General features: G+C 40.8%; 1 protein-coding gene across 1 annotated transcript; it reads left to right on the forward strand.

Annotated features, from left to right (window-relative positions):
- The first annotated feature begins 426 nt into the window (after positions 1-426).
- irf8 (interferon regulatory factor 8) lies at positions 427-5,317 on the forward strand. The gene is made up of 9 exons (XM_071538619.1): positions 427-565; positions 839-1,009; positions 1,703-1,886; positions 2,262-2,362; positions 2,672-2,729; positions 3,178-3,225; positions 3,346-3,741; positions 3,911-4,026; positions 4,320-5,317. Exons 2-9 carry the CDS (start codon positions 839-841, stop codon positions 4,515-4,517), a joined length of 1,272 nt encoding a protein of 423 aa, XP_071394720.1. The 5' UTR covers positions 427-565; the 3' UTR covers positions 4,518-5,317.
- The last annotated feature ends 6,198 nt before the right edge of the window (positions 5,318-11,515 follow it).

Here is an 11,515-nt window from a genome sequence, read left to right on the forward strand (position 1 = left end):
TGAAATGGGAGTCCGTGGCTCTAATGTGGACTAAATTAGGGGTCCTTGATATGAAAATGGTTGAGAATTACTGATCTAAAGCATGGAATCGACTACTTCCTCACCACAAGGTAGCTGTAGGCTGCGTAGGCCTACCTGCATGACAGGGTTATAAACAGTGCTTAGGTAAGCGTGGAAATTGCGCATTGCCTTCATCAGGAGCGGAGAAATCCCCCGCGCCATAACGCTACCGGTGGCTGCCGGGGTTATTCAATGCTAGACGTCTGCACAGCTTGGCGTGGGCAGCAATTTCTACAGCCATGTCTTCAGTCAGGCGATTTCTTGTAAATGCCCGAGGTTAGGAGAACAACTCTTCCGTATTGGGCGGGTCTAGTGACTGAGATACCGCTGTCCAATCCTCTTCCAGCAGAGCTTCATTCAGTATAAGGGGAGATAATAAACTTGTCAGGTCTGTGTAGAGGAGAGCTCACTTGATTAAATCTGACAAGAGCCGTCATCTACCTGCCGTTCAGGATAAACGTTGTTGACACTACACGGGGTCAAGACCTGAACTTCGTATCAAAGTGTAAGTGGCTTTAGGTTTCATATTTAGTGGCATGTTTGATTATATGACTCTTGAACTGTTTTTTCTTTCTATTTCTATTTCAAGTTCTTCACAAAAGGGTGTATGTTATGTAGACTACAATATAATTTAGGGTATTTATTTATTATTATTGTGCCTTGATCCGGGTTGAAAGTCACAAATAGTCACATTTTTGGATTTATATTACTTATGGATTACAATCCGCCAATTTTAGTTACTTTTGAATAATCCAGAAACATGTTTTGTCCTTTCAAGATGTCGAACACGGGAGGTCGCAGACTGAAACAGTGGCTGATGGAGCAGATCCACGGCGGTCAGTACCCCGGACTCCAGTGGGAGGATGACAGCCACACACTGTTCCGCATCCCTTGGAAACACGCCGGGAAGCAGGATTATAACCAAGAAGTAGACGCATCCATTTTTAAGGTTAGACAAGACCCTCTTATATGGATAGATTAGACGGATTTGGGTTTACCAAAGAACCTGAAGCGCGAGCCTTTCATTCCAAGAAATAAGAAGTGACTTTATTATGAAATTAAAAGTCTTGGTGGTTTAGTCTAGCTCTTCTTCCAGCTCTGGTTCAGTGACAAGCAAACATGGTGTTGTTGTTGATGTGTTATCATCTAAGTTATCGAAGTTATCATTTATCTAATATTAGTGTCATCAATTGCTTTGAGTGCAACTTTAAGAATGTACCGACTTCAATTGCAGATAATGCCTACCTGAAAAGTCTAAAATAGCCTTATTTTTCTATATTTCTTTGTTTCTTTCTTTATTTTTTTTGTTTCTTTACTTAAACTTACTTAGGCTACTTTCCTTCTTTCCTTCTTTCTTTCTTTCTTTCTTTCTTTCTTTCTTTCTTTAGTTCTCTCTTTCTTTCTTTCTTTCTTTCTTACATTCTTTCTTTCTTTCTTTCTTTCTTTCATACTCACTCCCTCACACACTCACTCACTCGCTTTCTTTATTTCAAGGAAAGATGTAGAGTTAGGGGAAAAATAGAATCAGTTTCATGTTTCCCTTGAAACCACAACTGACTTTCACTAGAACAAAAGCATCAAATAGGCGATCAGGGTGCAACAGCATCCTTAACACAGGGTTTGTGTTTTTGTCTTTCCGCAGGCCTGGGCCGTGTTTAAAGGCAAGTTTAAGGAAGGGGACAAGGCTGAGCCTGCAACATGGAAGACCAGGCTGCGCTGCGCCCTAAACAAGAGCCCGGACTTTGAGGAGGTGACAGAGAGGTCGCAGCTAGACATCTCTGAGCCCTATAAAGTCTACCGCATTGTGCCTGAGGAAGAGCAGAAGAGTGAGTTTGTGTTTTTTGGGAGTATGTGTTAATTATCACATTATCTCCATTATCCAGCTGCTAGCAAGTAGTCTTATTTGGCATTCCAACCAAACCATGGACGTCTTGAAAAGTCAGCATTGATTGATGACATTTTCTTGAAATTTTACATAGTATATAGATATTGTTATGTAGTAAATGACTAATATAATTGCTAGTCTAATGCATGTTGTGGATGAATTCCTGTGACCCTGAGGTAATAATCACCAACCACCAGACCTCCTTTGATAATACAAATGCTGTCCAGACAGGGCTTTAGAGGGAGAGTGCAGCAGAAAACCACTGCCTCTTGTAACCTCCACATAGACTAATAATGTGCTGTTCTTTTGCCTTTAGTTGGTAAAAGCACAGCGATGGCCATGGTAGCTACCACCAGCTCTGGTGATATCCCTGACATGGACTGCAGCCCCGCAGAAATAGAGGAGCTCATTAAAGAGGTGAGACTGCTACTTTTTTAAAAACCTTTTATAAACCTTGTTATGTCTCTTTCTCTCCCATCTGTAATGTCTATTTCTCTACGCACTGTATGTCTGTTTTGCCTTTCACTCTCTGTGTGGGTTTTTTTTTTTCCCCCACACCACACTACACTGTCTCATTGAGCGTGCACACCCTCCCCCTGTATCTCCATTACTCTGATAATGTAACACAGGAAGGGTGTCAAAAGGTGCCGTGTTGTCTGAGAACAGCTGTTTGCAGTGGAAGGTGAGAAAAAGACTCATTCTGTTGTTGTTGTTGTCCCTTCGCAGGAGGAAGGCTGTAGCATCCAGGCCAGTCCAGAGTATTGGTCCCAGGGCAGCATCAGTGGTAAGACCCCCTCCCTCCCCATTTTAACATAACACACTCTTCTCTGATTTAATTTAGACATTCACACTTCAGTCTGTGTTGTTGCCCTTCTTTCTGGGCATTTCTGTGTCCTCAAATAAGACTCTGTTAGTTCCTTCTTTGCGAGAGCGGAGCATTAATGCCTTCAGAAAGAACCGCAGTGGAAAGCTCAATGACATGACCCTGTAGTTGTGGGTGCTAAATACAGGTTGTTTGCTTGACTGCTGAATTCTGCAATGGAAAATTTGACTAACATCCTGTTGAACTTTGCTGACTAAGGTGATTGTTTCTTCGTAAGATCATGCCAGAAGAACTTTATTTATGATGATGCAGCAAAATAATGACACGACAGTGTGGTCAGAGGGCTCACTCAGAAACACCCACAGTATTAGAGTGGCATTTATTCACCCTTTTCCTCTGTGATTCACAGCCTTCCCACTGCATCAAGACCCCTTGCCAGCGGGCTCTTTCAGTTCAGGTACCCATTGATATTATTCAGCAGAGAATCATAATTAGCAATAATATATGGTGTATATTTACCATTAAATGTACATATAAAGTAACTGGTACGAAACTTACCAGGTGTTCTTTCTTCCAGCATTTTCCCAAATGATGATCAGCTTCTTCTATGGCGGGAAGCTGATGCACAGCACATTGGCTACTCATCCTGAGGGCTGCCGGATCTCCCCGGGCCAGCAGCATCAGGTGCGCGGCGCCCTCTACAGTTCAGAGAGCATGCAGAGTGTCCATTTCCCCCCCGCCGAGCTCATTGAGTACGAGCGCCAGCGCCACGTCACACGCAAGCTCCTCGGCCACCTGGAGAGGGGCGTGCTGGTCCGTGCCAATCGAGAGGGCATCTTCATCAAGAGGCTGTGCCAGAGCCGTGTGTTCTGGAGCGGGCTGGGGGAAGTGGGCCCGCAGTACAGCCCCGTGCCGTGTAAGCTTGAGAGGGACGCTGTGGTGAAGATTTTTGACACAGGGCGGTTCCTTCATGGTGAGCCTCCATGTTTATTCGTAGCTTTTGAGAGCTCAAAAGGCTCTAAAATCCACACAGCAGACATACAGTACTAAACACTTAAAGCAAGATACTGATTGCTGATTGGTAACTTGTAAAGCTTTAGTATTCTGCATAGTAAACAGCTGTTCCACTGTGCATGTCCTAGCTCTGCAGCTATACCAGGAGGGTCAGTTCCCTGCCCCGGACCCCACTGTGACACTGTGCTTTGGAGAGGAGCTCCATGACCTCAGCAGCGCCAAGAGCAAACTCATCATTGTCCAGGTAAGACCAGTCAAGTTATCACATTCATAGATCACTAACACGTGTCTTACCGCATCATCATCATCTTTAGTGGTTAACTGATAGAGCAAAATAAATACTCTTGTGTCTTTTCAATGTGTAATTTAGAGTCATGATACCTTTCTGAGGGAGAAAAGAACTAAATATACAAATATTTCAACCATATAAAAAAATGAATAGACTTCCGCTGACAAACACTTGACCGAAGATATATGTATGTTGACCAAAGTGTCTCTTTCTGTCTGTCTGCCCCCCTCCCTCCATCCCTATGGCAGATCACAGTTGTGAACTGTCAGCAGCTGCTGGAGGCAGTGAACATGCGGCGTCCCCAGCCTTACAGCAACAGCCCCAACCTGGACATCTCTGATGAGGTGGCCAGCGACCAGATGGCCCGCATCTACCAGGACCTGTGCAGCTACAGCGGCCCCCAGAGGACAGCCTGCTACAGGGACAACATGCCCATCACTGCCTAACAGACCTGACAGCAGCTCTTTAGCATGCACACTGAATGTACAAAATATTAGGGGGCACATACATACACTGATGAGGTGAATCCAGGTAACAGCTATTATCACTTATTGATTTCCCTTATTAAATCTATACCAAGAAGGCTCCTCAAGAAGGATTTTAAAGCTTTGAGACAATTGAGATGTAAAAGGAGCTGCAACTCAATATCAGGAAGATGTCCCTAATATTTTGAACATTGTGTATTATGTACAGCGCTAATACAGGCCCTGGTGTGTAACCTCCGCTTTGTTATTGTTACAATGGAGAGTTATCATCAAGCTCAAGAGAAAATGTAGCACATACAATAGGACTCAATGTGATATATTACACATATCTATAGTTTTGTAAGGTGATTCATCCAAGAGATTCATCCACTTTTCTGCTGTCCTTTTTTCATTTTCAGTGAAAAAAAATCTAGTGTGTTCCTAATGAATGTGTAAAACATGTTGTAGTATGACTACTATTACAAATGATTGAGTTCTCAAAACTGAATTTTATGTTGACATGTATCATTTATACTTATATCTGTTTTTGATTTTTACATGTAAAATGGACATTTGGATAAACACACCAAATAGGCAAACATTTTACAATATTTTTCTATTTTGTAGAGTAAATAAACATATCTTTATATAAGAGTTGATAAAAGTAACTTAGTATTTCAAACGTAAGGTGGTATACATTACAGATAGGTTTTACTATCTATAATTACCGCCCAGTGTTTTACTTGTTTTATTACTTCTCATCGCTGTCAGATTTTTTTTTAATAAACTACATTTCTACTTCATAAAACCATGTTGTTGCTTTTATTTAATTTTGATTGTGGAATAATTAAAAACACTACAAAGATTGTATTGGGCACTGCTAAATTGAGCTTATGGGCACAGGTTAAAGACAAAAGTACATTAAAGTACAATAGAAGATAGGGATTTCATAGTTTCTATATTATAAAGTTTTCTTATGAAATTGATCAGGACATTTTCATTAAAAAGGCACCGTTCTTTTCTGTCTTCAGAGACAGCATTTCCCCTTGCAGTTTATAAGGAACTCTCCCACTATCGAGACTGTCATTAACTATGAATGAGTGCTATTTAACACTTTGACTTGACTTGGGAATGATGAAACTAAAACATTGTATGAAACCAAAAGAAGGATCTTGAGTACCTAAAGGCATGCAGGGAAACTCTCGGACATCCTCCGCATATGAGTAAGAGATTAATGGAGAAAGGACAGGAAGAGAGGTGACCAATTGCTGCCAAATTGGATGATTCACCGAGGGACGACATCCCTGCTACTGCATCTCAAATACACAGAAGATCACTGAGAAAAACAAGGGGTTGACATGACAAAGACATTTCAACCTGCCATCTCACACCTGACACCTCAAACTGGGTCAGAGGCTGTGGTGCCTGCAGGGAAGTGCATACAGTATGTTCAGATGCAAACACATATACGTACACACACACACACACACACACACACACACACCCACACACACACACTCACACGCACGCAAACACTCTCAGTTCCCCAATACTAAAAACAAGGATTTTCAATGGTCATTTTGTGGTTGTATTCTGTCAGACATAAAATGTCACCACACATACAAAATCCAAACCAAATACATTTATATACTACCAAAATCCATTTAAATCTAAAAAACACATACAAATATATTTATATATTTTCCATCAAATGGAACAAGTAGCAGAGCCAGAGGGTTTAGAGTCAGGGGTTTTCTGTAATGAACAAAACATTGTAATTCATTCTGTAATGACTCACCCAGCAATCGCAGAATGATTGACACATCTTCACGTCAAAGTCATGTGCTCCTCAGATGACAGCCCTGGATAAAACCTCTCACTCAAATTAGAACAAGTAATCAATGGTTCACTAGGTAAAAGCACAGGTGGGAATGTGTGTGTGTGTGTGCGCGTGTGCATGTCTGTGTGCGCGCATGTGTGTGTGTCTGTTTGTGGGGGAGTTCTCTTGAAGTTCCACAGAACAGGAACTTACTTCAGAAACTGTCACAGGAAACTGAGTCTAAACCCCCCAATAGCATATGTCTGACTCTGGATTAATATAGCCTAACCCCTGTATTCCTTAATGTCAGCAGAGGCATCAAACACCACAAAGGCTTTGTGTGATGTTCTCAAGGACAATAGACACAGGAGTGATAGCCCTAGATCAAAGACATACCATTGTCATCATTGCCTTTATTTAAAATGGTGCCTCACAGTCTATCTTCCGGGACAGGCAAAAGATAATTGCTGAATCCTATGCAGAATGTAACTATTTATGAGCTTGAAAGTATAAGGTTCTCTGTCGATAAAGTGTAGTTCTGATATATTGAGCTTCAAAGTTTCGACATCTGGCTGGCAAAACTGTAATGAAATCTATCTTTATAGCTCAACAAGGTCTGCACCCCATGGTGCTTTGAATTAAAAATATCAAAATCCTGGGACAACTAGGAATTGTTTTAAGATAGAATCTTATAATTCTGTAAAGCCAATCTGGATTTGGTTCTTTACGGTTCTGTCTGACTGCTTACAATGACAGAGACCCATTTTCAACAGGAAGAATGTGATGTAATGGTAAAATATAATTGCCCGGTCAGTTTTGAAGCATATTAAGATTACACAGCATCACATGAAATTAACTTTGGTATAGTGGTTTAAATTTGAATGAGTCTAGAAACACACCATTATGTAAAATTGCATTTACTTCTTAATAGTATTTTCCAAGTCTTTTGGAACCACCATCCATGTTGATATCACAACAAGCTATAATATAAGTTATTTTATGTTCATTAAACCATTTTCCTTACCCCAGACTCCATAAATCAATCAGGCAAAAGAAAATTGCTAAATCCTATGCAGATATAGCAAGTTCCATGTCTGTTAACCAACCAGTGACCTGACTTTGAGAATTCTATTGTGAAAATTCTATGAGAAACTACCTAACTGGTTTCCCAGTAACCATGCATTAAATGTGCTATAAGAAAACTTAAAATGTGTTTCTGATCAGAATCAGAATCAGAATCAGAAATACTTTATTGATCCCCGAGGGGAAATTGGGTATGTTTGACAAAGGCATTCATCAAAGACTATTAATCCCATCAGACACAACAGAGAGTTTTTCAGGAGAACACAAAGTGCAATGCAGAAGGCAGCACATGCTTGTGTACATTTCTGCAAACAGAGCCCCTTTTTTCTGCTAACATGTCTGCAGTGTGGTTCTCTGCATGTTGCAACACCACTCTGTGGCGTCTGAGGCTTCCCACAATAAACCATTACAAGCGACATACAGGACTGCTGTTGCCACCATACGTAACCATGACTGCCCATCTGTTCCATAACATATCTGTTGTTCCCACCATTACAGGGAAACATCTCATTTCACAAAAAATAGCACTTCAAGGAAATTAAAACAAAAAAGAGGAATAACTATATTGAAAGCCTTTCCTGATAGATTCAATGAATTTCTTTTTCCTTTTTTGTTGTTTCCTGATTTGTCTGTATTGCTGACTCTTCAGTTCTTTCATGAAATGTCAAGCTGTGTCTGAAGTTGGCTGCAGACTCAGCACTGACCTCACATCTCCAGTTAAACTGGAGATGTTCCACAGATCCACTGCTTGATGTGTCATTTAGACATTTGACATTTAGATGTTACATACCCAATTAGAACTTCTAATTGGAGAGACGAGTTCATATCTGTGAACGTTTACCATGTTTACACCACATAGTAACAGATGCTTAGGCAAAGATTTATAGCAAAGTTTGGTGATTTATGGCTTAATATATTATTGCAGCATTTCTTACCTAATCTTTTTATTTGCATGACATTGTTATTCTATCATACACGTTATTGTCTTTGAATAGGCCTACTCCATGTACTGTAGTGCCAGGTGAGCAAGACAGAATCTATGCAAAAAATGCCCTGGTGGAAAGTTGTGATTTGCCATGCATAGGTTGTGTTAGGCAACCAGTAACCAGTGTTGCTAAGGAGCTGGCAGTGTCTCTGGGGAGAACAATGGTTTAACACCAGCGTGGGTGAGATGAGAATAGGCATCCAGAGAGGAACTGGGAGAGAGCGCACAGACCGCTTTCGGTGGAGAGACAGGTGGACAGGGAACCCACATCCTGGGACATAGGGAAAAAGCCACCTAACCACACATGTACTGTATACACACACACATATATACACCCACCCACACACAAACACACACACACCATGGTAGCCAGTGATCAAGGATCATATCCTCTAATCAGTATCAGTTCATGTCCTTCGAACCAAAGTCCCCAACTGTGCCCCTCTGGGAGTCTTCTTCAGAGGTAACTGTACAGCAGGCGGGATGAGCAGCTAAGTGTATGACAGCTCTAAACCCGGTCTTTACCTGACGAGCAAAAGACATTTTTTTTAACATGTACACACATTGTTATACCTGTTGTGTGTTAGCCAAGATGTATGTAAAACGGGAGGGAAGAGAGTTCGCTGTTTTATGGGAAATGTTATTGTAACCTGTGTAGGATTTTCACTGAATGTATTATATTTATACATTTTGTCTATCTGTTTTAGGATTGATTTTAAGATTTTACTGATTACTTTTAAGGCTCTACATGGCCTGGCTCCTGATTACATTTTAGAGTTACTATCCCCCATACAAACCAGTGCACAGCCTGAGGTCCTCAGGCAGGAACCTGCTGGCTGTGCCTGACTCGAGGTTGAGGACTAAGAGGTTGAGGACTAAGGGTGACTGTGTTGCTGTCAGGGCCCCTGATGAGCTCAGGCTTGCTAAATCAGTATCTTCTTCTAAATCGCTTCTTAAAACATCCTTCTTTCGAAAGGCCTTTTATTCGTTTTAGTTTTCCTAATTGTGTTTTATTCCCCTATTGTTTTATTTTTCATTGCACTTTAAATTCATGTCAAGCTTCGTTTTACCATGTGTTTTATCTGGTATACTGATTTTACTTTTGCTTTTTATGTGAAGCACTTTGTAACTCTGTTTTTGATAGTGCTATACAAATACACTTTATTATTATTATGATTGTTTATGAATTTACTACTCTTGAGACTTGTAGTCCTGTGAGCTGCTTTCTGTCAGTGCAATATTCCATTATTTCCCCACTGTTTTTAACATTTAACCTTCCAAGTTCAAGTTCATTTATTTATATAGCCCTTCATCAAAGTCATGTCTCAAAGGACTTTACAGAGAAAGAACCTAACTAGATCCAACTGATCAACAATCAACTATAGAACAGAATAATATAACATAAACTTAAGGAATCAAAACAAAGCACAAGACACACAATATCGGTCTTCAGAGCCTCCCAAATATGATCAAATGAAAGCCCAAAGGTTGTCTTTGTGGCTACTGTTTGTGTGATTTTTTTTCTGTCATTAGAATGACACCCTCACTAATTTAACAGTTATTTACAGTCAGCTTCAATGTCAGCTTCCAACATTTATCATGTTTCAAATAAGCATGGATCACATCAGTAAACAAATAAGCAAAGAATGTAGACTACATGTCAACACTGGTCATAATAAATACAGAAAATTTGAAGCGATCACAAGTCTGGATTAGGTTTGTAGACAGGAGTCTGGGCTCGCTGTGTCACTGTCACTGGGTAAAGGGACGGCAGAAAATTGCATCAGTTTGAGTTCTGGTTGCTGCTATCACTGACCAGAGTGATCCCTGACCGCCTGATCTGTCTCTGGACAGGAAACACAGGAAGGAGCCCAGGAAGATGATCCAACGCAGCACACAACTTCTGCCCCGAAAAGAGGAACAGGCGACACCAAGGCCTGCTGTGGAGAAGATGTAGGGGATTCAAGCCTCTTGTAAACTTTGGTATGTAAATATAACATGAATGGGATCATAGGCACAAAAATTCCAGTTGTTATGACAATGCCACATTATTATGTTTTGAAGTTCAGTGCCTTGCACATTGCAGACTAGATTGCTGGCTGTACGCAGTACATGTAATTATATTACAACACTTTGAATACATATATATAGATATAGATATAGATATAGATATAGATATATACATACATCTATACATCCAGGCTGGATAGCTTCAAACCAGACCTTGCAGAGATTAATTAACCTCAGAAATGAAACATCTATGTGGCCCATTAGCACAGAAATACTGATAAGTTGTTACAGCTAGCCTGGGGTCGTTCTGTTTCGTATTCAAATGAAACAAAACTTAATGGTAGAAGAGAAGGGGATGGATGTCGGGGTGGAGGGGAAGAGCAGGGCGGGGTGTCAGTCCCTGGAGAAAGAGAGCCAGGGGACCATGATCACAATATTGACATGCAGCTCACAGTTCAGTACTCACAGTGTGTGTGTGTGTGTGTGTGTGTGTGTGTGTGTGTATGTGTGCAATGCACCGTGGAGGTGAGATGTGGGCAGCCAGAAAGGTGATAGTCACGAGAACATGAGATGACAGAAAGCAAAAGTACCTGAGAAATAAATGAATCAGACTGAGTTGCGGCAGTGTCGGGACTCAGAAACAAATTTGACAGATATAGTGAACATAAATCTTCTCAGAACAAAACCAGAAACTACAACTAAAATATTTCAAAAGTTTCAACACATATACAGACACAGAAGTATTTACGGGCAATCGGCTCATCAGATTTTACTGATATTTTTCACCCCAAAACATCTGTGTATTTTTCATTCCATATTTTCTTATAAATCTGTAAGCTTCTATTGTCTGCATGATATTGTGGGAATTATTATTTCCAACCCCAATTATTGATTGAGGAACAGGATCCTTGTGGTTTGAAAACTATTTTCCAACCTATGGTTAAACCTAGACATGTTGCATTGATTACACAACCTCTTTCTGAGAAGAAGCCACAGAGCGGCCGCGCCACAGGTGCTGGATGGAGATTATTTAAAGTCGCTCTAAAATGGTTCCAGTACAGCTGAAGGAGCCTGTGGTCCTAG

The sequence above is a fragment of the Centroberyx affinis genome, unplaced genomic scaffold, assembly GCF_046629955.1.
Source record: "Centroberyx affinis isolate AG114_WGS23_722 - 3 ecotype Tasmania unplaced genomic scaffold, CSIRO-AGI_Caff_v1 ptg003319l_1, whole genome shotgun sequence".
In the NCBI taxonomy this organism is placed as follows: Eukaryota; Metazoa; Chordata; class Actinopteri; order Beryciformes; family Berycidae; genus Centroberyx; species Centroberyx affinis.

Excerpts from the sequence above, each read along its gene's own strand:
- irf8 (XM_071538619.1), top strand. The coding sequence starts at position 839 with ATGTCGAACACGGGAGGTCGCAGACTGAAACAGTGGCTGATGGAGCAG. Across the intron at positions 2,730-3,177 it reads GTCCCAGGGCAGCATCAGTG|CCTTCCCACTGCATCAAGAC; the intron begins GTAAGACCCCCT and ends TGTGATTCACAG. Across the intron at positions 3,742-3,910 it reads CACAGGGCGGTTCCTTCATG|CTCTGCAGCTATACCAGGAG; the intron begins GTGAGCCTCCAT and ends TGCATGTCCTAG.